The 26,930-nt window shown below is 35.4% G+C and overlaps 2 protein-coding genes across 4 annotated transcripts in view; one reads left to right on the top strand and one right to left on the bottom strand.

Moving 5' to 3' along the window:
* si:ch211-133n4.6 overlaps nt 1-26,930 on the top strand; it is a 127,128-nt gene that overhangs the window by 80,538 nt on the left and 19,660 nt on the right. The gene's annotated exons all lie outside the window — the stretch shown is intronic.
* Nucleotides 570-26,930, bottom strand: zgc:86598. 2 transcript variants are annotated; one of them, NM_001002164.1, is given in 14 exon segments: nt 570-972; nt 1,986-2,075; nt 2,842-2,990; nt 3,764-3,864; nt 4,748-4,849; nt 6,506-6,616; nt 7,966-8,049; nt 11,009-11,068; nt 11,150-11,200; nt 11,332-11,433; nt 15,730-15,841; nt 17,682-17,812; nt 19,286-19,358; nt 26,889-26,930. In NM_001002164.1, coding segments are annotated over 12 exon segments (1,182 nt in total). In that variant the 5' UTR covers nt 17,783-17,812; nt 19,286-19,358; nt 26,889-26,930; the 3' UTR covers nt 570-853.

Raw genomic sequence — 26,930 nt, 5'->3', positions numbered from 1 at the left:
AAGGTCATCAGTTCACCGAACTCACCGATGTTTACTATGTAACCACAAATACAGGGACACTGTCGATCAGCTGGTTTGTCTAGAAGCTGACATACAATCTATCTGCTGATGAATTGCGGCTTTAAAATGCTCCAGTGTCCGAGTATCTATGTTTACACTCCGTAAACAGTGGCGAGTTCGGTGAACCGATGACCTTCACGGCCAATCACAGTCATTTCTGTTGAGCACGTGAACACAGTAGCAAATCAGCACTGATGTTAGCGGCAAATGGACATTTATTTTTTTAAGTATCAATTACTATTGAATTCCCTTATCGTGACAACACTTCCCATGATGCAATGCGAGAAAATTAATGAATAGGACCAACTGATGCGGGAAGGTCACATGATCATGAGAAATCCATTCATACTGCTCACATTCATCCTGTATCCAACACACTTTTCTAACAGTCGTGTCGTAAACCTAAATTGAAAACTGGCATCTACTCAAATAGTAGGCGAACCAATTTGACAAACATTTTCAGGCTTGCTAAAAAAAGTTTGTATTATTTAAATAGAAACGGAAGCAAAGTAGGGACATATAAAATAAATTTTATTATCCATTTTTCAGAATTTCTACACTGTATTGGCTTCTATATAGACACCATCATCATCATCATCATCATCATCAGGAAAGACTGCCGGACACTGACGCAACATAACAACTGTCTGCTGTGTGTCCGAGCTTCAATATATAATTATTGTATGGAAAAAAAGAAATGAAAAGAGAGAAAAAAAAGAGAAAAACGAAAGAAAGCTAAGTGAGTCTCTGTGTCTGGTTAGTGTACTGTGGGCCAGGGCAGAGAGACGGAGGTTCAGGGCTGCGCTCCGGCGGCGGCAGGAACCTGTGTGGCGAGAGCACTGGGAGACGAGATGACTGGAGAACCCGCCATGTTGGCCATCGGCTGAGACGACGACAGAGACGTGACGCCTCCTGCTGGACACAAACACACACACACACACACGTTCAGAAGAGAAATGTCAATTCATAGGGTTTCTGCAGGTTTCACAAAATGTGTTGTAGTAATTAAACAGTTTTTTGTTGGTTTATGGTATATAATAAGGTTTTTTTTAAAAATCCGAACAAACAACCTACCATTCAAAGTGTTGGGTTTTTGTAAAAAAAACTAAACATTTTGTAGCAAAGATGCATTACACTGATTACATTGACAAAAAAAGACTATATTACTTTTAATGTTTTATTTATAATAAAATTAAATATTACAAATATTTATGCATTTATAAAGAAGGAAAACTCCTGATTTTCAGATCATCACATTAGAATGATTTATGAAACTTTAAATCATAGAATTAAATGACAATTTATAGTATATTCAAAGAGACAGACACATTTTTAATTGCGTTAATATTATCAGCTTTTACAATATTTGAAAAAAAATCAAGCAAGCAGCAGAGGTATTGCTAGGTCCACACGGAATCTATGCATGCAGAAATCCAGATTATTAGCCCATCGGGTCGATGTATTTACTTGTGAAAATGTGTGCAAATTTTTATTTATCCAGTTTTTAAATTCAATTACACTAATATTATTGTAATATAATAATAGTAACATTAAAATGTTCATATGATTTATTGTTTGTTTACCAAATGAGTGGATCTCATTGGATTTTTATTGTAAACAAATAATAAATATTAAAAATGTATTCTTTTTATTTAATATATTACTATTTCAGTAAATTCTCAATAAAAAAGTCTGAGGATTCTGTATGACCCTAGATATTGGTACAAACCTAAAATAAATAATTAACTGTTTCATGTTCTAAAAGGATTTAAAACATCATTTAAACAGCATTTTAGCATTTCAGTTATGAGATCTGCACAGCTTGATCCCTTATATTTTCATTCACATCTCCAAAAAAACATGTACTTTGTTATCAGGGTAAAATATGTTCCAGAAATGCTGTGAACAGGATTAGTGGGACTGACCTGTGATCATACTGGACGTGCTGACTGGAGTGGAGCCAGTGGACAGTCCTGAAGTGGAGCCCATCCTCGCCTGGTCCTTCACTATGGGATCTGGAATGACACGAGAACGCATCGATCAAACTGAGGCATGTAGAAGTATCAAATTTAAATCACAAAAATCAATAATATAGATTTAATCAATTCAATTTGACCAGAGACGCTTTTTGGTTATTATAATTTATTTATACCCTTAAAATTAAGAGCTTCCCTTAAAAGTTTATCCAGAAAAAATAAAGGGAAATTCAGAAGAGGGTAAGTTAAAGTGATGGTTCACCCAAAACAAAAATTGCCATCATTTACTTACCATTGTCTTGTTCCAAATCTGTTGAATATAAAAGGAGATATTTTGAAGAATGCTAAAAACCTGTAACCACTGATTTCCATAGTATTAGTTTTTTCTCAATGGAAGTGAATGGTTACAGGTTTTCAGCATTCTTCAAAATATCTTCTTTTGTATTTAACAGATGAAATAAAACCGGAATAATTTGGCACTACTTGACGGAGAGTGAAAAGTGAGTACATTTTAATTTTGGGGTGAACCATCCCTTTAAAGGGACATAAAAACTTAAGTCGTTTGGATTTTTGTTTTATAAATAATTGTAAAACATTTTGATTAAACTCTGAATACTACATTAAACTGCTACATAAAATGGGATTAGCAAAACAGTCAAACACAAAATAAGGATTTTTCTTAACAAATTAAGACCCTAAAACCCTCTTATTGATTTAGAAAATCTTTTGCAGGTGCTAAGCGGTGTTACAGATGCCAAAAGTTGATGTTGATCTAGACAGTCAGTCAGAGAGAGCAGAAACTGACAGAAGTAAGGGTGCTCCATGGCCTCGCGGGCAGTCAGTCGGGCCTGGTGGTCGTAGCGCAGGAGTTTATCCAGGAAGTCCAGAGCTTCAGTGCTCACCAGATGCTGGTTCTCACTGTGCACAAACCGCTCCCACCGCTTCCGGGAATGTCTGGAGGGAAAAGAAAGCACAGTTCAGCAGAAATACACACAGGGCAAGAAAATAGTAATAATTTAAAAAGTAATTCATAATTTTAGTAAGAAGTGCCTTTAGAAACAAGATTTATTTAAATTTTATCAAAATTTTATTTACAATATTTGAATACATTAGGCTTTAATTACTCATATAGTATGATTATAATAGAAGAAGAAAGTGCCAATATGGAGTAAAAAATATTTAATTTGAAGCTGCTGATGTTTACTTGCTATAACACTACAAACTATCATCCAGACAAAGGAAAGCATGCAGTAAACTTTGAGCAAAAAAAGCTTTCCAAATATAACAGGAAAGAAATATGATCAACAAAGAAGAAAGAAAAGGATGTTTTTGAGATATTAAAACATGAAAAAAAAAAAAAAAAAAAAATTATATATATATATATATATATATATATATATATATATATATATATATATATATATATATATATATATAATAGGGGCCACTGTGTTTGACTTTGACATTATATTTCATATTATGATTACATGCATCAGAAATTGATTGCTTTTTAAAGGGATAACTGATCACAAAAAATGTATTTACCAACCCCAGAGTTGCTACAAACCTTTATGGGTGTTTTTCCTCTATTGAACAAAAAAAAACCTGTAACCATTGACCTCCATTGTAGGAAAACAAATACTATGGAAGTCAATGGTTACAGGCTTACAGCATTTTACAGCATGAACATCCAGTCCTAATAAGCATAATCCCTCATATCTCTGCACCTTCCCAAGATGTCATTGAAGCGCGGGTCCAGCTCAATGTTGTATTTGTCGATGTAGTCGTACAGGTCCTCTGTGCCCAGGACTTTGGCAATTCGTACAAGCTGGAAATGAACAGGCAGAAGAGGTCAGAAACAGCAGAGGGCAGCAGAAGCACATCTGCACATCCCAACACGTGTTTCTGCAGGCTCATCCTCAAAAACACAGCAGGAGTAATATAAATAATAGATTTATTATTGCTTATGTTTGATATTTTATTGTACTTATAATATTTAGTATTTTATATTATTATAATATGTTTTTGATGCATCTAAGTGTGTACCTATACAGTTTGTTTTTTGTATTCTCATTTTTTTTCCTTTGTTCTTGATGGTTGTGGCTTATGTTTGTTTAAAACATTTTTTTTAATAAAGCATAAAAAACAAGGCATAGCTGTTGGATTTTTATTTACATTTTTGTAGATTATCAAAATTATAAAGGAAAACTGTTAATTTTCTTTATTTTACTCAATATATACTTTTATTCATTGATTTTATGTTATAACATCACAAGAGAGGATGCATTTTATACAATTTGTTAAACTTCATTACATAATTTTTCTTCATTTTATTAAAGCCATTGATATATTTTACATTTTTAAAAAATCCAACATTTAAAACCAATTAGAAAACCTAAGAACTGAGTACCGAAAAGCAACTTGTTTACAAGCAACATTCTAATTTTTTTGGCCATCTACCATAACTTTGTGACAACACAAAAAATGTCCCAATTCATTGATAATGCATAAAGCAAGCAACAAAAATATTTATTTGATGTTAGCACAAGGGACTTTGGAAAATTAAAATGCATTTAAAAATTATGCATTAAATGCATGCATTTAATGCATTTAAAAATTAGTACAAAATTAGTACGAAATGTAATTCTTTCACTTCTCTAAAATGATCTGGCAGTAAAGGTGTGAAAAGAGCAGAAAGCAGTAGGTCTCACCTGATCATAGTTGTCGTGGCCGTGGAAAAAAGGCTCTTTCCGGAAGATCATACTGGCTAACATGCAGCCTAAACTCCACATGTCTAAACTGTAGTCATACATCTGAGGAAGAAAAACACGAGCTTCAGAAGAACAGCAAACTACATCTTCCACTGCTTCTTTATGTGCAGATTTATTTGTAAGAATGTAACGATTCTCACTATCCGCATGACTGATCTCTCAATATGATTTTATTTTAATACATATACAAAAATAGTGGAGAGTTTAGAAATGACCACGTGTCCTTCTATTATTTATTTCTATTATATGCTGCACATTTTACCTGGTAAAATAAAACACATTTTGTCAAATTGCTTCTGTTTTAAAACTAATTCTGAACTAAATAACATAAAATAAGTATAATTAATTTAAACAAAATAAGACTTTGTCTGTGCATTTTTTTTTCCTGCTTGGAGTCTTTATATTTGTATTTATCCTGACAAACACTGAGATTCTCTGCACATGTACAATGTTGCCCGGCTGATGATTTATGAACTAAAAGTTAATACTTCAGTGAATATAATGCTGTTAAAGGCCTGTAATTTATATTTTGATAGTTAAAGTCAGCATGAACCGGAAGCTGTTTTTGTTTGTTTGTTTTTTTTTCATATTGTGACGCAGTTGGATGTAGTAAAGTAGTCAATTCATTCAGAAAGATGTGGAAACGGGTTTGAAGAGAGTTATTACACCCTAACAGACTCCTCCAGCTCACCATTTCTGTTTGCTGTCAAAACTGACAGCTGGAGGGGCGTGGTTAAGTATGTTAGCCACGCCCAATACCTCAGACAGACCTAATCTGCCAATTTAATTCAAAACAAACAGGAAGTGTATTTTCAGATTTTAATTTCAGATTACAAGGGCAAACTATTGTTTTTTTCTTAATGACATGCACAGATGAATTGTTCACCACAAAACAAGCAACGTGACCAAACAAAATAAATTTGGTAAGTATTGATCTCATTTGTACTTTAAGACTTTTTAAAACCCCTTGGAGAGAGAGTGAGATCAAACAAAACTAAGAACAAATTAGTCAAACGTCTGACTGCTTTCCATTTGTCATCAACTTTGTGCTTTTTATTACTCGTCATGTTTACCATCATTGATTTCCTAACAGGACTGAACTGGTAAAACTGGCTGAAATGAGCAAGAGCAATCAGCACTTCAGCGAACCATCATCTCTGCTGGTTTTTACAAAGCTAGTTAAATCTCATTCAATCGATGACAGTAAACAAAGAACATGAAGTCATACGTCACTACACTGCTATGAAGACACGGCTTCCTCAATATCAAAAGCCACACTCATCTTCAGTAAACACAATGGTCGCTTCTGTTCAAAACATGATACATATATAATGTTATTAGACCTTTTGTGAATCCTTTTTTTTTTTTTTTTTCAAAAATTTCCCAAATTATGATAACCCCCGTTTATTAATTTTTCACAGTATTTCCTATAATATTTTGTCTTCTGGAGAAAGTCTATTTCGGCTAGAATGAAGGCAGTTTTAAAAATTTTTTAAACCATTTGAAGGTCAAAATTATTAGCCCCTTTAAGAAAAATTTGTTTTCGATTGTCTACAGAATCTTTTGTTTTACAATGACTTGCCTAATTACCCTAACTTGCCTAATTAACCTATTTAAGCCTTTAAATGTCATTTTAAGCTGAATACTAGTATCTTTAAAAATATCTAGAAAACACTGCCCCATGGCTGTGATTCTCACCTGATAGTCCACCAGCAGTTCAGGTCCTTTGAAGTATCGAGACGCCACCCTGACATTGTACTCCTGACTGGGGTGATAAAACTCTGCTAAACCCCAGTCTATCAGACGCAGCTGAAGCACAAAACACACAAGCAGAAGAGAATCACTTGTCAACTCACTCAACATCTTCCAGGATGAGGCAGAAAACGTGCCTTTTATTAATCTCATTCACTCAAAATAACTAGATCTGCATGATCCTGGATAAACTCAGAATCAATCCTGAATAGACAACAAGTGAATAAAAATAAATAAACGAATGAACAAAAATAAATAAATAAACAAATAATGTACGAATACAAATAAATAAATAAACAAATTAATAAAAATAAACAAATAAATAAACAGAAATAAATAAACAAATAAATAAACAAATCAATAAAAATAAATAACCAAAAATAAACAAATGTATAATAAAATAAACAAATAACGAATGAATACAAATAAATAAACAAATAAACTAATGAAAATAAATAAACAAACAAATAAACAAATTAATATAAATAAAAATAAATGACCAAATAACAAATGAATACAAATATATATATATATATATATATATATATATATATATATATATATATATATATATATATATATATATATATATATATATATATATTATATAAATAACAAATAAACAAACGAAAATAAATAAAATGAATGAATAAAAAACAAATAAACAAATAAGTAAAAATAAATATTGAACAAATAAACAAATGAGTAAAATAAATAAACAAATAATTAAATTTATAAAAATAAATAAATATTTAAATAATAATAAATAAATAAATGAGGGCTGTCAAGCGATTAAGATACACGTTTAAGATAAAAGTTTGTATTTACATAATATATATGTGTACTGTTTATATTTACTGTTTATACCAAGTCTTACTGGAAGAAGAGACAGTACTGTCTCAATGTGATCTCCTGGCTAAATAAAGGAAATAATAATAATAATAATAATAATAATAATTATTATAATTATAATATGTATGTATACATGCATATTTTTTATTATTTTTTATTATAAATTTTCTATTTGATGTATCACATTGCATCTTCTATTTAACGTCATGTGAGCAACATTGGCTATCTTCTGGGCAAAGCACTTCAGAATAATACAAACATAATAAATACAAAAAAACAAACATCTGAACAGACAAAAAAAAACATAAGTTTCTCATTTGAAGCATCAAGGTGCTTTTAAAAATGGATTGATGACAACCATAGAAATCAGCGTTGAAAAGACTAAACCCTGAACATGTTTTAACCACAGATGATGACTGATTTGAATGTACGACAGCGATTGTCATGAGTTCAATAAACATGCAAATTGCGATGATTTAGAATTAAGATTGCATGGAGTGTCCAGCCAATCAGATGTGAGGAGGGTAATGGCGTGAACTGCAGGAGAACAGTACCTTTCTGTGTTCATGGTCGATCATGACGTTGTGTGGCTTCACGTCTCTGTGCATGATCCCCATACTGTGGCAGTAATCCAACGCCTGAGAGAAACACACAGACGCTTAAAAACACACTACACAGACAGCTTTTAAACAAAATATTATTATATATCGGTTTTATTAAACCGATATATTTATAAAAATAAGAGTTATCTTTAGAAGACATCTTTAAAAATTTAAAGAAAATACATTTAAATTCAAAAGTTATTGGGAAAACAAAATGTAAACTAAATTTGAATGAAAACTTTCAATGTTTTTATTATAGAACAACAACATTTTTCTTGACATTAAATCATATCAATGATTTTTGATGAATCATATAGCACAGAAGAGTGGAAAACAATACTGAAAATACAAATTTCAGGAATACATTACATACTAAACTGCATTACAATATATCAAATAACATTTTACAGTGTACAACTGGGAGTCAATGACAAAGTGAGGGAAACGCAGTATAGCATGAGTGGTGAAGGTAAAGAGGTGAGATCAGTGAACAGACGCTCTTTCTGCTGCAGTGACGCAGCTTCACCTGATCCAGATTAACACACCTGAACCCATCCACAGTCAAACGGCCACTTCCCAGAATTCCCACACAACTCAACTCAAAAAACACTCCAAGGCCCCATTTCACCTGGTATTAAGGTGCGTTTTCAGTGATCCAATCACAAGCAGTCATCAGAGATGATTAATGATGTTGCTAGGTATTAGCTTGTGTTCAAATGTCATTTTTCCCTCTTATTTCGTCATGCTCTACATCATAATCTGGCTGTTAATGTTGGTCAGTGGTTCTCAATACTTGTCCTTGTAGGCCCCCATAACGTATGTTTCTCTTACCGCTTCAGAAATTTGCTTTATTAGACTAAGCGCCTAGTTTGAAAGCATGTTCAATTCAAGGTATAACATGCACAAGACATGTCTTCCATCTAAAGACAGGATTAACGTTATGTTATGTGTATTTATATAGTGCATTCATCGTGTATGGCCATGCACCCAAAGAGCTTCACAATCATGGGGGGGAGGGGGGTATCTACACACCACCACAAGTGTGCGGCTCCACGGCTCCAACCTGAATGATGTGACTGCTCACCACACACCAGCTATAGGGAGAGTGGAGAGACAGTGATGAAGCCAATTCGGTAATTGGGATGATTGCAAGGCCATTATGGGTAAGAGCCGATGAAGAGAATTTGGCCAGGACACCCCTAATCTTTATGAGCAGTGCCATGAGATTTTTAATGACCACAGAGAGTCAGGACCTCAGTTAAACATCTCATCTGAAAGATGGTGCTTACTGGCAGTAAAGTGTCCTCTTCACTATATTGGGGCATTAGACCACAGATTGAGTGCCCCCTGCTGGCCTCACTAACACCACTTCCAACAGCAAGCTAGTTTTCCCATGTGGTCTCCCATCCAGGCACTAGAGATGCGCGGATGGCGGTTACAGCCACGGAATCCGCGGATAAACCGCGGATCGGGCGGATGACGTGACGAAAAATAATATTTTAATTATATTCGGGCGGGTGGTGGGCGGTTGTACTGTTTTTGTACACATAGCTGGCGCACCAACGAAAAAGCCTAGGACTGACTTCACAGAATGAGAGGAGGAATCGGATACACTAATTCTGGATGAAGTACAGAAGTCTTCCTCTACAAAATTAAGAATAGACGGATCAGCAGAGGAAAATCTACTTTCCTTTTGGGAGAAACAAGGCAGTCATTCCAACGTCTACAGCACCTTGCCAAGAGAATTCTATGCATTCCAGCAACAAGTGCTGCGAGCGTGTGCTCCTTCAGTGCAGCAGGGCGCATTATAGGCCAGGCGCTCTCGTCTGAATGTTGAAATGATGTGTCAAAATGCGTTTTCTATTAGGCTACTATAATAAAAAAAATTGTACAGTACAGTGCGTTTCATTTAGGCTATTTATTTATTTATTTTTGTCCCTGTGCACCGATTGGAGACGAAGTTCACTGCTGATATTCTGAGAGCTTTATAGGGTGCTTCTCATTTCTTATTTGTGTATCCTCGTTTCCTTCCCTTGCTTTCTTTCCTCGTCTTTCCACCCCTACAGGATGCGAGGGAAGGACGCAAAAAAAAAAAAACTCAAGGACCGAGGAATCGAATCAAGTGAAAAGACACGTCCTCGTATTGTTTAGCGTCACTTCCAAGCGTCAATTAATGCTGGATTTGACTTGCACGTTTGGATTAACTGCATGTCATTAAAGTCATTCTCTATTTTCTAATAATCAATAAAGAAACATTCATTTAATAATAAAAAGGAATAAGCCATTCAAATAAGGAGCTCAGTCAGCAGATGGCGGGCGGGTGCGGTTTTAAAAATTGGTCAAAAATGTTAGTGCGGATGGATGGCGGACGGATGATGAGTTTTATGATGCGGTTGCGGATAAAATAATAGCCTATCCGCGCATCTCTACCAGGCACTGACCAGGCTCAGCCCTGCTTGGCTTCAGTGAGTCTTGAGCTGCAGGGTGATATTGCTCTATATACACTATAGAAAACAAAGCACAGTTCCTTCTTGGAGCTTTTCTAATTAGCTGGTTATCTAAATGAGGGGGGGGGGTCTTTTTTCCCTCATTACTCTAGAAATGCAAACTAATCGAACATGTTTTCGACAATCTTTAGAAGTTGTTGAATGTAAACAGGCTCAAAACATTTCAGAAACTGCCATTTAAACCAGCATTTACCCTTATTAACTTGACATCACATGCAAAAATGCACTTTTTACCGCATGTACACAGGCCTAAAAATGCAAGCAATAAGATCTTTCAGTAGCACTTAAAGGCAAAGTGCGTAACGTTTGTACAACTGAAAGTGGCAAAATAAAAACCGGCTGACTCGGATCCAAAATGTCAGCATCAATGACTCAAATTTAGTAAAGTGGGAAAGATACTTGGAATATTGGAAATTTATTTAAAAAACAAAAACAAAAATCGTTTAATTTCTGTGAATGGATTTAAGATGATATCTGAAAGAACTTACCTTTAGGATCTCGTACATGTAGAACCGAATGTCGTAGTCTGATAGTGTTTGATACAATTGCTGCACAACAGAACAACAACATGAGTGAATTGAGTTTTATTTCATCATGCAATAAGCTGAGGTAGATTTAAAGTGATTTACCTTGAAGTCTGTGTTGTTCACATGTTCAAAAACCAGAGCCGGAGTTCGAGACTTCAGGGAGAAACATAAAAGACTTCAGTCAGACACATATTTGAAACCTATTTTAAAGAAGTATGTGCACACAGTTGATTTCAAATGCTGTGTTTCAAGTGCAGTTTTATACTGAGAGAAAGCCAACTGACCACTGGATCTTTGATAATGTCTAGAAGTGTGATAATGTTGGGGCCGCCTCTCAAATTCTCCAAAATTTTGATTTCTCGCTTGATTTTCTTCTTCTTTACTGGCTGTGTTTGGAAACAAAGATGGAAACAAAGAACAAAATCATTAAAAGTAAACAATGCGATAGCAACACCTTTAACTACTGTACAATCGCATTTTAAAGTTGAACATTGTGGATATGGATGTGTTAAATGTAGCTATTAAATAAAAAACGATAATATTTATACAATCCCAAATCAGAAAAAGTTGGCACGGTATAAAAAAAAATAAAAAAAAACGCAAAAAAGTAGTGATTTCTAAATTTACTTTGACTTGTATTTCATTGCAGACAATACAACAAACATTATTTAATATGTTCCTCATGGTTTTATTAGGCATTGTTTATACAAAATATACAAAATAAACATTCCAATTTTGGTTCTTGCATCACTTTTCCAAAAAAGTTGTGACAGGAGCAGTTTAGGGCTAGTAATCAGGTACATTAGTTAAATAATAGCCCCTTTCACACATACAGACCTTTCCTTGTATGTGTGAACAGGTCCTTTTTGAAAATACCGGTAAATTCGTTCTGGCTATTTTCCGGAAAGAGAAGTTGTAACATTACTGGCAATTTGCCGGAATGCTGCGCTGTGTGAATGCAGAAGGAAGATTGCCGTAATAAGCGCGTGCACGTCTAGAACGTGCTGACGTGAGACGTCTGCTTTAGCCAATCACAACAGTCAGACGCATTTACATGCGCGCGGTTTATGAGCATAAAAGCCTTTGAATATTTTTCCAGACACATTTAGCTGCTAGAAATTAGTCAGATCACGTTTATATGTTCTTCTTTATGCCAACTGTGTAAATAATCATCGATGAGATGCTTATGATAAGCCGTTGTTTGTTTACCTTTAGGCTTTGCGTGTGCCTGTGAAACAGCCTGTGAGCGCCTGCACACGCACATATTATGAACATCTCGACATGCGAAAGTGATCCTGCGAAAGTTGTTCACAATATTGATCATCCACAGAGTTTGTAATTTAGTCAAATGTTTACAAATACAAGCACAGCCGTTTAAAGCTCATTTGTGGTGAATGATGTCAGAATTTACCGGTATTTTATGGATGTGTGAATGCTCTTTTCCGGAAAATTTCCGTAACGTCCTCGCCTGTGTGAACAGCGCTTTTTTGAATATACCGGTAAAGTCGTTCCGGAAATTTTCCGGATATTTACCAGTATCACTGTGTGAAAGGGGCTAATGATGTGATTTGAAACAGGTGATGTCAACAGGTGATTGTCATTTTGTGTTGGTACAAAAGCAGCATCCAAGAAAGGTCTAGTCCTACGGGAGCAAAGACGGGACGAGGATCGCCAGTTTGCCAACAAATATGTGGGAAAATTATTGAAATGTTTAATAGCAACGTTTCTTAAAGACAGATAGAAAGACATTCGGATATTTCACCTTCAGCAGTGCATAACATTTAAGGAATCTGGAGCAATTTCAGTGCGTAAAGGACAAGGGCGCAAGCCTAAGCTGCTTGCTACAATATGTAGTCACATCCACAGCTTCCAGTTAAAACTGTACGGTGCCAAAATGAAGCCCTATGTTAACGGTGTCCAGAGGTGCTGTCGACTTCTGAGCTCAGAGCCATCTGGGATGGACGTCCACAGAGTGGAAACGTGTACTGTGGTCAGATGAATCAGTATTTCAATGCAAAACCACGTTCTGCACACATTCGGAGGAAGAAGATAGAGATATTTGACTGGCCTGCCTGTAATCCTGACCTGTCTCCGATGGAGAATGTGTGCGATGACTTCGTACTGTAACCCACCTTAAGACTTGTTTGCAGGAAGAATGAGACAAGTTACACATGAAACACTTCATCACTTGGTGTCTTCAGACCCTAAACGTCTTTTAAGTGTTGTGAAAATGATCTTTTAATTAGTGTTATTATTGATATTTTTATTATTGTTGTCGTTATAATTATTATCACAACAACAATTACCAATTTGATAGTTAGATATGGTCATATTGCACTTAACAGCTTTCTAAAACAGCAAGCTAGACTGCAATAACCACTAGATCAGCGCTTCATGACTGTCACTAATTAAAAAACCCTAAACAAGCTGAATTTCATGTTGTCTTGAACGCAGTGACATCTGATCCAAGCGTGTCTAGACTGTCCAGCTTCATCCTTCATGTCTCCAGCTAGGGGAAGTTCATTATGCACGTCAGGCTACATTACAGGACAACGGCGCTAATCTTCAAAACTATTTATCACTTAGCTTGAAAAGAAGCTCTCAGCGCATCAGGTGTTATCGATAAAATCTAGAGCTTTCTCTGGTTAAGAGCAGGAATTCGCCAGGCGCCCATTCATTTGAACACCGGCCAGCAGCTTCTGGTTTCGATACCATCCGCTGCCTTCCATAACGTAAACAGCCTTATCTCAGCAGAAGCTCTCAGAAAACCAGAATCTGGAGAGGACTGCGAGTCTGAGGGTCTTCACTGTACACGAACCGTTGAATCAGAACTGCACAATAGATGTCTCATGTCCATGCACATCAACTTGTATATGCTCATCTCAGCACTTTTCCTTCTGCGTTCACACTAGCGATGCTGTAATACTCAAAAGTACTATTGAACTGCTGTACCTCTACTGTTCAACTCTCAAATATTAATTGTGTTTTTTCGGTTTTGCATCAATGTAAAAAAAGTATTTTGCATATTCCCTATTGATTTATTTACTCTCTGAATGTTACTGGAATTTCAGTGCCAATCAGACTAAGATTTTAAGTGCGTTCTTAAACTTCTGATTGGCCATTGTGTTTCCTGCTCTACAGAAATGACTGTGATTGACCATGAAGGTCATCAGTAACAATCTCATAGTGTGAACTATCAGAGACAAGATCTGAGAAAAATTGCAGACAATTCACCAACACCCATCAGAAATTTGCCATGGTTAATATCGGGACTTCAATTCAAATTCTCGCCTTGCGAAATGTTTTGATTGAAAATAACATCTGCGATTACCTACAGCCAATGAGAAAGCAGCAAGACAACAGGATGTTAGGGGAGAAGTTAAAAGGGCTTTGTTTTAGTCTATTTGGACCCAAGAAATGAAGGAAAAACTAGTGTAAATTTGGCAGGAGCACCCGTGTCTGTTCGACGTGTCATCTGAGCAATACCACAACCAGATTGAAAAAGAAAAAGGTTGAGGAGAAATTGCCAATTCCCTTCAAAGGATAGGTGAGCAAAATAAGTACATTTTCTACCCCACTTAAGGCTTCTTTCTCATTATGTAGTTAATAACAAAAGATAAACAAGCGTTGTTTTCATGTGACTTCTCATGCGTGTTTGGTTGTAGGACGTAGTTTGTGGACCAAAACAAAGTTGATGCGATTCTTCCTATTGTAAAGTCATGCAGTGTTGAACCCCGTCCCCAACCAATCTTGCCTTGTAAACACAGCAGTGATTGAACGCTAGCCCAGGAATCTGTTCTTCGTACGTGCATTACTCAGCTGGGTTTGGTTATTGACGATTTGACACGATCTAGGATCGTTTCGTTCTTCAAAACTCATCCAAGAGTTGTTGTCTTGTCATACCAACAATTCTGGTAGCTCAAACCTGCTCGGGGGCAGGCTCATTTCATAGTAACAGGATTAGATTAGGTCAGTTCAAGCAAAGGTAATACAAATATTTTCTTACAGTAGTAGTTATATAATTATAATTATATAAGTTATATACACTCGGGAAAACAGTAAATGTATTTTTTAACTTATATATATATATATATATAAATAAATAAATAAATAAATATATATATATATATATATATATATAAATATATAAATAAATAAATAAATATATATATATATATATATATATATATGTATATATGTATATATAAATAAATATATAAATCAATATATATATATATATATATATATATATATATATATATATATATATATATCTTAAGTTAAAAAATATATATTAATAAAACTTATGCAATTTACACTTCAAAAAAAAGTACAAAGACTGCCACCTGGTGGTTCAAAGTGAAAATTTATTGTTAGTAACTTTTCAGATACAAACGTTAATTTAGACGTTTTAATCTGATTATTGAATTTGTTTGAAGAACCAAATTAGCCAGAGATCAGTTATCAAGATTAAAAGATTCAGGATCAGTCAAATCATCTTAGATTATATAAACGAGGTATGAAGAACTGACCCCAGATAGTCATGCAGTGTGAAAATATCTGTGACTTGACTACTTTGAAAATCATGCAGTTTGAACTCGGCATGAACTGAACCCGTCCCGATTTTACCAATGGCTGGTCAGAACATCATTAAATGGATCTGAAATCAAAGCACTGCTCACCTTCAGTATTTTGACGACTACCTTCTCGTTGTTTGTGATGTTGATGGCTTCGAACACTTCGCTGTACTTTCCTCGGCCGAGTTTCCGCACCAGCTGGTAGTCATCTTGATTCCTGTTGACAAGACCGACAGCTGTTATCACAAGTGCAAATAAAATGCAGCTCCGGACAAATGAAACCATCACCACTGTGTGCCTGCAGAGAAATACTTCACACAACTCTCTGCTAATAGTCCCGGGAGTCTGACAGAATGAAAAGACACTGAATATTTCAGCATTAATTATGTAAAGCTTTCAAACCAAGCAAACAAACTCCACTGCTGTCTATTACTGTGGTTTTATTCATCAATAAACGCCTCAAGAGCCCTGAGGTTAGCTCAGTTTGATTTGTGGTTCAGGGTTTGTTTAATGCTTGTCGTTAAGTTTTCTTGGTTTGTTTGATTCAGACAAAAGGACAATGGTACATTTAGTCCAAGTTCAGTATGCATTCATACCACTATTTTAAAGATTAACATAAAGATGCTTTTATGATGACGTATATTTTGTGAAAGAACATCACAAAAATAATGATTAAACTGACAAATTTGGGTTCAAAAACAACACAAAATCTAGCCCACAGTGAGTGCAAACCTCTCATATGTATCTTTAATCTGCATCAGCACATGTAACCTCTTGTTAGAAAGGAATTCCGTCATTCCGAGTTCATAATAGTCCAAAAGGTGATGATTATAGTTAAACAAGGCAGTTTGTTCATGTTTTAGGTAGCTAAAAATAATCATTTACTCCTTTGTTTTTCCGGCTTCTCCTTTGTTTTTTTTCGCACGATCAGCTCGAGAAGTTTGTTATTTCAAATATAGATGTGCACACGAGCGATCGCGAGCTCTCTGGAGAAAGTGAAGCCGCTCGCATTTTTAGACGGGCTCGTAAAACAACAGGACACGGCAGATTTTGTTCTTCTTGGCTTTGTGGCTGTTTGAGCTAGGGTTGACCATGGCTTGTTCTTATATGTATATATTATTACTATGTAATGTCTCAGCTGTGTATTTAAAAATGGCGGTTCCTTTGTTTTTATTCTCCTGCTTGCGCTAGTGACATTTTTCTGTAAACCAATCGCATTTAGCTGTGCACCTAGCTCTGCTTTTAGGTACCCTTTTGACTTGTTGTTGGCAAAGAGTTCCCAAACAATGGTGCGGTAAGGTGTGTTTTTTGGTACCTTTTGACAGTGGAAACAACCATAAAAGCGGTCCGAACCATACCGTACCACTCTGTGGCAACGGGCCATATGTATTAATTATATTAAAAGCCTTTACCATTTTGCTGGGAGGGCAGTGGCTGGTATTTGAATGTTTTGGCCATGTTGCATCTGGGACAAGCAGCCAAATTGCTTGTTGCATCACATATTGTTATCAGAAACAATTCTAATATGCTCATATTTTGAAAAACAATGCTGTGTTGCTTAACATGTCTATGGAAACCAATAAACATTGTTTTTTCTGGACACCCTAATGAATAGACAACTCAAACGTACAGTATTCACTTGAAGAAAAAAAATAATATTTAATATTATTTTTAAATAATTTTATTTAATATTTAAAATAACTAAATATCTTCAGTCACATTCGACCACTTTTTATGCATCCTTGCTGATCTATCTACATGTATGTACAATATTTCTAATGTAGAATGCACATATTCATTATTCAAATCCTGACTTTTCCAGAGCCTCCTGACTTTTCCAGGGCTGGAAAACATATTTAAAAACACAATGACATTCCCAGATTCTCAATTACTGTGGTAATCATAATGTTTCTGGTCTTTGACCTTCCAGACATCTTGTAAGGCAACCCAAACTGCATAACTACAGGAATCATTTCAGAAAACCTAGAACATTAACTCCACATTTACATCAAAAGCATAACCCACAATTTCATCACAAACTGAATGAAATCCCTTACCCCCACTCTACGACGTGAGACTCGTAGTCCCAGTATTCCCGCGGTCTCTGTGTGTTGACGTCTGGATAAACGCGGGATCGACTCGTGACAGGGCCGGACATGATCTGGACGTATGGCTGCTCTTGTCAGGGCTGTGAAAGCACACACAAACAACAGTCAATACAGGCACAGAGTTATCAGGCCAACACACATCGATCAGATCAACATCGATAAAATGCTTGAGGCCTGAAATCTGTGGCCTGTTTGCACATGGACTCAAAAAATGAAAGGAAAAAATAATCTACAGCTGGGGTGTTTGTCTTTACAGGCCCCCGGCCACGACACGGACCCCTGACTGTCTGATAAATTGGATTAAGGCTCTGAAACTCTGCCCAGACAGAGGAAAGTTTAATCTAGATGCAAGTAGACCGAGGAAGAGTCGACCAGCTCAGTCCAAAGAGCCTCACCGCATTCTTTCAGGGTTGAAAACACATAAGATGCCTTAAAGGAATAGTTCACACAGAAAATTTTAATTCTGCCATTACTTACACTTTACTTGCTCCAAACCATTCTGTATTTATTTTTACAGCTTCTCAGTAATTTTTAGGTTTGGTTATACCTTTAAGGACACAACATTGTGCTCTTTGTAGATTTCTATACATTCATTCATTTTCTTGTCGGCTTAGTCCCTTTATTAAACCGGGGTCGCCACAGCGGAATGAACCGCCAACTTATCCAGCAAGTTTTTACGCAGCGGATGCCCTTCCAGCCGCAACCCATCTCTGGGAAACATCTACACACACATTCACACACACACTCATACACTATGGACAATTTAGCCTACCCAATTTACCTGTACCGCATGTCTTTGGACTGTGGGGGAAACCGGAGCACCGGGAGGAAACCCACGCGGACGCAGGGAGAACATGCAAACTCCACACAGAAACGCCAACTGAGCCAAGGCTCAAACCAGTGACCTTCTTGCTGTGAGGCGACAGCACTACCTACTGCGCCACTGCTTCGCCAATTTCTATACATTATAATTGATTAATCACAGTTAAATGTATGTAGATAGTAGTTGAAGGTGTGTAGTTGAAGGTGAAAGACAAAATTGTGCACATATGCAACCAAAACAGTCACAATGTTAAGCCCTGCAAATTCAAGCAGGTTCAAGCACTTTGTCCAAAATCCAAGCACTTTTCTAACCTTGAAAACATTATATTAAAAATCAAGCATTTTCCAGGATTTCCAGAACCCGTAAGAACCCTGTTATAAGCATGAAGATTGTGTCACAATCCTATTCAAAAATGCTCACTAAATCAAACCTTGATAATGAATCGCACACAACATAAGTAAATGACACTAATGGGAGTACACCATACTTTATATTAGTTATTAGTTCGTGCCAGATGGGATTTTGGCTTGATCATCATTCCAAGAATTCGTGCCTCCTCATAAGAACACTGAACCTGATATCACATGACTCACAAAGCCTGTATTCACTACAAAGATGGCATGATCTAATCTGGAGATGAGCGGGGATCAAATATGCAGACACATTTTAGTTTCCCTGATGTGTCAAATGAGGTTTGGTAGAACACGATGGCCATTTAACCCAGACTCACCTTAAAGTGTTTACTTGTGAGCAGCCTTGGGGAATCTTGTGCTGATTTTAGAAGAGGTTGACAATCCAAACACCTGTGAGAGAGCACAAAAACAACAAATCTGACGTCAGCATCTTATTTGCACAGATGTTCACTTGTTTTTTTGCATGAACAGACCTGTTGTGTGAAGCCACCGGCTACATTTGTGCTTAGCTCAAAGCTACATTTGTACTGAACAGACAAAGTGAAGATGCTTTTAAAAACACATCCATAACCATTAATTAGGAAAAATGCTGTCATTTCCTATAGGCATGGGACGATAACCTTACCGCAGTTTGGAAAAGTCAAGGTTTTAAAAAAAGTCTACATTTTCTGCTTTACCATTCCTAAGGTATTACTAAATTTCTTTTTTTTTTTTTTTTTACATTTTTTTTTTTTAGTTTTTTAGGACAGCAGTATCTTCATCAGAAAATCTCTCCAAATATGCCGTTTTCAATTGTAAAAAATCTGGTTTTGAAACACATGAAGACAGCAGAAGTCAATTATTCATTTGAATCATTTAGCCTTACATGTTAACTGTTCCAAAATACTTTAATTGTTTCCCAAAATAAAATAAATTGCAGGGCTCGAAATTGCGACCATTTTGGTCGCATATGCGCCCGAAATTTTACCTATGCGACCTCAAAATATATTATGGAGCATGTGTGCGAGTGCTAAAAATTGTTGTGTGACCAGTTTTTACTGTAAAATGTTCACCACATGCGCGGATTTGGGAGACATTCACGCAGAATGCATCTCTGCATTTAAACCGCGAAACGCAGCACTCAGGATTCGTTTAAAACAGTTGTCATATCAACTTGCTGCAGTAAACAAAGCCAAGTCCGTAATGCTTGCCCCGCCTTCGCGCTCTTCTTATTGGCCCACTGCTCTAGCACTGAAATATCAGCTGTCAATCACTCATTCAGTGCCTTCTGGCTTGGGATGACAGAGAGAGCTACTACTGCGAAAAACTGTAAAGGACTAAAGATGAGAATGAAGATAACACTGACAGATTTTGTTTTAGAAACCATGGCATCTAAAGTTACAAATAATGACACATCTTACTAGTGATCATGTGCTGAATGTTGATCCACCATTTACAGTTTTCCAAGAGTGGATAAAAGACTTCCAATGGCCTTAAGTCCACTATGAAAAGTCTGTGGGATGGAATTTTCAGGTAACTGTTTGCCACATCTAGCACGAAAGCATCTGTTTAATCCTTCATATAATCGCCAGATGCTGTCCACCGTGCAAGTGGCAGCTATATGTCAAATTTAACACCACGTACACCATCGCAAACGGGCTTGGACTGAGTAAACTAATATCGCTACTCATGAAAAGTATTGCTATTAACATGACGTATGCATATAATATGGTAGAGTATATGTCAAAAACATCATTGTAATATTAGACACGACCCGTGAGAACAGCACAGTTTTATCGTTAACAGATTCATCCATGTCAAGCAGTGCGTGCGGGGCCGGTGAGCGCTCCGTGTACCTTTTGCTCACTCAGTTATGTTAAAAAAATCTATTTTCTTGTGATATCGGGATTTCGTTGAGAAATATTTTCCTCACACTTGCATATATATAGTTTTGCTTGTTAGTTTGATTAGAGTTGATTTCAAATGCAATATATATGTTTGTATAACACTTGTAGTTACGGTGCTTATGAGTGCGACTAAATTTTGGCTGATGCGCCTACATTTTTAAAGTTAGGAGCACCGGTGCTGCAATGTAAAAAGGTTAATTTCGAGCCCTGTATTGCATACAAAAGGGGAAAAGGGTTTTGGTTTTTTACCCAGACATTTAAAAAGCATATATTTTAGAGCAATAATCTCAATACTGTGATACCGTGATATTAATATCCAAGGTTATCATGCCGTCAAAATCCTATACAGGCCCATGCCTACATCCGCCAACCCAAAAGGTCACCATTTTTAAGGTGTTAATCTATTTAAAGGGATAGTTCACCCAAAGATTAATATTTACTCACTCTTAATTGGTTTTAAACCTCTATAAGTTACTGTTTAAGCTGAACACAAGAGAAGATATTTGGAAAAACTGTTGAAACCTGATCTTCAGAAGCCTGTAATCATTGACTTTCCCTAGTAAAAACAAATACTATAGAAGTCAATGGATGCATTTTTTTAAATAACTTCTTTTGTTTTCAACACAGACTCAAACAGGTTAGTGACAAGTGAAGTATGAGTAAATGATGACAGAATGTTCAGCTTTGGGTGAGCTTACTATTGTTATCGGCATAAATTTTATTGCGTAGATATAATATTATTTACCGGTCCAGCCCAAGCTAAAAGCTAAAGAAATTGCAAAAATACTACTGCTTCAGATTAAAAACACACAATAGGCTTCAAGAATATCACACAAGCACAAAAATTACAGCCTGAGTGCAAATATGACAAGATTTTATACAAGAAAACACAAACAAGAAAGTAATCTCAAGTGTGCTTTATGTATTTGAGCAATTCCGTGCAAATGTCAACCTTCGCATGAACAAAATTAAGTTTTCACCAAAACACGGGATCGTTTCTTCTGGGGTATTTTGGTAAGCAAGTATTCTACAGTACTTTAGAAATACTCAAAAATGCATCCATCAGTGTTTCAAACTATTCTATTTGATTTACCAAAGTGTCACAAGTGGCAATTTCACATGTCACATCCGTAACAGAGAGATATCACATGCATAACAACATTTTTTTCTCATAAATGTGAGAATATTAAATAGAACAAAATCAATAATTTTTGCTTTATAGAGAATCAACTCTTTTCCTTTTGATTATTGTCCTATAACTAGTTCTGGAAAATATGGACAAAAGTTTCAATATATTGTTAACATTAACCTTCTATGCAAATTTATGCTTTGAGTATTTACTGTAAATGTCACACCCATAACGCTAAATCTCTTTTCTGTTTTGCTAATGAAAAGAGTTTGCATCTGTGCACCTCAGAGCAACACTGCAGTGCTTTTTTTCTGAACGTCTCTTGTTTGGATTGAATGGAGTGAGATAAATGATCATCTTATTGTTCAGAGTGGAGCTGTTTACATTATGGGAGTCAGCTCATATCGTTCAACCATCAGCATGGAAAGACAGGTTTGCAACTGCAGAGAAAACACATACCTTGACTTTCTTTGTCACATATACCTAAAACATTTGCTAACCACTAGCATGATGTAGTGTTATCACGATACTGAAATGTCTGACTTAGAAATGATACCATGAAAAAGATAATGATTTCCGATACTGTGGGGAACAAATTTAGCAAAGTAAGCAAATAAAGTAAAAAGGGAAAAACAAAACAAACTAAATCATATTAGGCTTGCCATGGTACTGGAATTAGGTACCAATCGATACTGAAATTTTAAAAAACATCCAGCTAACATTTGAGCGCTGAGCATACCCTTAAACAGCGCTGATTTGACATTGTGTTCATGTGCTCAACAGAAATGACTGTGATTGGCCATGAAGGTCATCAGTTCACCAAACTCACTGCTGTTTACTGCGTTTACCCACAGATACAGGAACACTGAAGCATTTCAAAGTCGCATCGATCAGCTGGTTTGTCTACAAGCTGACATACAAGCGATCCGCTGATGAATATATATATATATATATATATATATATATATATATATATATATATATATATATATATATATATATGTATTACATATGTGTATGTGATACAGTATATGTGATTACACCCAGTAAACAGCCTTGAGTACGGTGAACTGATAACCGTCAAACGAGCACCGTTTAAGAACGAGCTCAACACCGCTCAAATATTTGTGGGAAATACACTTTTTTTTTATTTCAGTGTTGATTGGTAGCAAACTCCAGCATCGTGACAACCCTAAACCAGTCCAAAAGGCAATATAAAAACTAAATTACTGCAATCTCATCTTATTTTATTTTCTGATCAAAACAAGTGTTAAAATTATAACATTGTTATTACTTATTTACATCCTTTCTGATGAGAAAAGAGAGTGTGAGAGAGCAAAGCCGGTTTCAATACTAACCAAAAGCAAGATTGTATCATTTTAAATGTTTCTGTATCTATATTTATCAAGATTTTTGATAACACTAGTATTAAGATATAAATAATATTAACAAAATGACTAAATTATGTAATTTATGAAAGCTAATAGTTTCATTTTATGCTTTTTTTGTGCCACAAAATACACTTTAATCATTTGGATGGGAGCAATTTTACACTTCATAATGGTGATGCAGAGAGGAAAAGAGAATATCTGTATGGTGAGAGAAAGTTGTAAGCTTAAAAGGTATTTTTACAGTTTGCATTTTCTTTTATGTTTTACGTGTAATCAGTTATTGAACTATTTCAATAAAGTAGACCTATTATGCAAAAATCCCTTTTATAAGGGGGTTGAACACAGTTTTGTGAGCACAGTCTGTGAATATAACTAACCTTTAATGGTAAAAAATTAGTATCTTTATTTTTTTATTATCACACTTCTTAAAAACACTTGATTGACATTCTCCCTTTGTACGTGTCATCAGAAGGGGAAAGCCCCGCCCATTAGTGACCAGCTCTGACAGCCCTGAATGAGAAGGATTAGTTTTCAATCTCCTGCGTAACTCCGCCCTCTTTTAAAAAGAGCACCATCTCATTTACATTAAAAGTGCCAGTCACCAAAATGGCAAAATTAGGATCCAAGCCTAAAATGGGCAGCTTCAAAGAGTTATAAAACATTTGTGTGGTATTTTGAGCTGAAACTTCACACACACACACACACACACACACACGGAACATCAGAGACTTGTCTTACATCTTGTATAAAGGCGCATAATAGGTCTGCTTAAATATTTATTTTATATATTATTTAAACATTTGCCTACAAGTTCCATGGTTTCCGCTACATTCATTCTTTTATGGCGGGACGCCACGCCAAAATTCATAATGCCAAAATAATAATCGCACCAAAACGTATTAAAGCGCAAGTGAATGTGAACAGCGCAAACTTTTCTGTAACCATAGTAGTGCTGTGTGTTATTTGTTTAACCCTTTAAGGTTGCGTTCTGACTGACTGGCTGGCTGGCTGGCTGGCTGGCTGGCTGGCTGACTGACTGACAGACAGTGGAGTGGAGTGGTGCGTGAAGCCAGCAAACACCATGTATAGCCGTTTCACTTTGCTTCAGGACGGTATAATACCGCTCGGTGGGTATTGAAAACATGCATAAATATTCCTAGCAAATCTAATAAATGTTGGTCACATACTCGTAAACGCACTAAATCGCACTTCAGCAGCATTTATTTGAGAGCGCAAAAGAAGATCTGCGCTTGAGCGGCGTATATTTGAGGGCGTGCAAGAAGTTTTGTGAACGAGCAGAGGAAATCGACGCACAAGCAAAGAAATCCGCATGCTGTAGGCTATTACATAAATGTAATCTCGACTTCTAATACTGCGCTGACGACATTGCTGCCACAGCTGGAAAAAAATCCTAGAGGAAACACTGAGTTCCAAATGCTATAAGATAAATTGCATAATATGCTTAAAATATATCATCAGGCTATGAAATGTTTGTGTTATAGTCAGTACCATGCACTAAATTCCAATACAAAGGCTTCAACAAGTCAGGTGTGAAAACACCCCTGGTGTCATTTTTATTTATTCATGACAGGTCTAATCCTGCCAAGATGCAAAAAACACTCAGCAAAACACTGTTTAATTATCGTTATTAAACAAGAAATTTAAATATCGAGACTTTTCTATCAATACCACACACACCTAATTAAAGGTCAACTGATATTGAACGTTTACTGATTGCAAACTGCTTCAACACCAGCATCGCAAGCCTGCAGAAACTGCAACACTGCATTTTTATTTTACTTAATCATTACTTTTTGAAGATTGATAATCATATTACAGGCATATTCAAATTCCTGTTTATCCATGATCACATTTAAAACCTCCAAAATAATAAAGTTTTTTATTACGATCTCAGTGCTTGAAATTTGACCAAATTAACACATGTAAGATCAACTCTACAAAAAAAACACTAAATTAAACAATTTACTTCTGAAGTTCAGACAAAATAAAACGTCAAAATATGTTGAAATATTAATGCATCGTCATCCAGTGTGAAAGATAGATTGATGTAAAAATTAAAGCGAAGTTTAATCAGAAAATTACTCATAAAATATATAACAATAAACTTAGATCTTACAAAATATAAAATGTTTTTAAATTACATCTTATAAATGTATTTAAAAACATTTGTTTTTGATGATAAAAAACACTTCTGATCTTTGACGAACATCTATGCTTTGCTAAAAAAATAAAAGATTTTATGCTTGGTGAAATTAAAAAAAAAACTTATTTCTAGCCTTCGAAATCCTTTAAATCATTAGAAAAATAGACTCCTGAACTAAATACTGCATCCTTTCAATCAGTTTTGATTTATTAAAGTATAAATCTACCATTATTATTAGAATTGTGTTGTTTTATCTAATTTAATAAGTAGTTTAAACAAACATCAAATGTTATTTTTAGTGTATAGTAAGCTGGACCTTTCTTTATCTATTGTATGCTTGGTGAAATTTAAAAAAAAAAAAGTATTTCTAGCCTTCAAAATCCTTTAAATAATTAGAAATATAAGCTATTGAAATAAATACTGCATCCTTAAATCAGTTTGATTTCTTAAAGTAAAAAACAACCATTATTATGAGAATTGAGTGACTTTTTTTTCTTCTAAATAACCAAAAGTGTTTATTAAACAATTTAATAATTATTAAATTAAAATAAATTATTAGTAATTATTATTAAACAAGTCCATGCTGCCTGAAAACAGATCCTAGATAGTAACTCACTAGACTTTAGTTATTATACATTGAATTAAAGCATCAAACCAGCATCTTTTCATTCAGGATGGTGTTTAAATAAATGAACACATTTAAAAACATTAGTTTGCAAAGATATAAATCTCTATCATCACATAAACCAAATGCACAAATGTTTAAAAATCGCAGAACTTTTAATTATCAATTTCAACAATTGACAGTCCTAAATGAAAAATACAGCAAACACCACCTGCAGCCTTTTCATACAGGATCCAAAAACGGGCAATTGATCATTTTAAGCCTTTATAAAACAAAATTCACAAACCTATAATAAAATAATGAGGTAAATAAAAGCATAAAGAGCAGAAATCAGACAAGGAGCTCTAACACTCATTCAGTTCAGGATGAGGAGCATCAGTTTGGAGCAAAACTGACAGTCTCTCTTCATTTCACAGACTCAACCAGCTATGTTTTACAATCAAATCTACACCCAAGCAAACCTACGACATATTTCAAGCCTTAAACACTTAAAACCGCATCAATTCATCGAGTTTTTCTTATAAATCATTAGCATATCATAACGTTAGCCACAGCCATGCTAACGTTCCATCATCTACCATTAAACACACTTCTAAAGACACAAGAGAGCTCAGACGGCGAAATAAACTCCCTCATCGTACTTTAAATGATTTAAGGATTGTGTATATGATAAAAATGAGCAGAGAATGACTGAAAGTCTGAATATAAAGGGCGGTTTGTTTTACCTCCCGGCTGTGTGGTAATATGGCGGCCGCGGTGAGCGCGAG

Source organism: Danio rerio, chromosome 19 (genome assembly GCF_049306965.1).
Source record: "Danio rerio strain Tuebingen ecotype United States chromosome 19, GRCz12tu, whole genome shotgun sequence".
Lineage (NCBI taxonomy): Eukaryota > Metazoa > Chordata > Actinopteri > Cypriniformes > Danionidae > Danio > Danio rerio.
This window is presented reverse-complemented; position numbering and strand designations above follow the sequence as displayed.

Bases quoted from the DNA above. Each gene is read 5' to 3' on its own strand.
- zgc:86598 (XM_005159328.4), bottom strand. From the start codon at position 17,782: ATGTCCGGCCCTGTCACGAGTCGATCCCGCGTTTATCCAGACGTCAAC. The intron at 4,850-6,505 runs GTGAGAATCACA...TTTCTTCCTCAG, and splicing joins AACTGCTGGTGGACTATCAG to ATGTATGACTACAGTTTAGA. The intron at 976-1,985 runs GTCAGTCCCACT...GTTTGTGTCCAG, and splicing joins CACGTCCAGTATGATCACAG to CAGGAGGCGTCACGTCTCTG.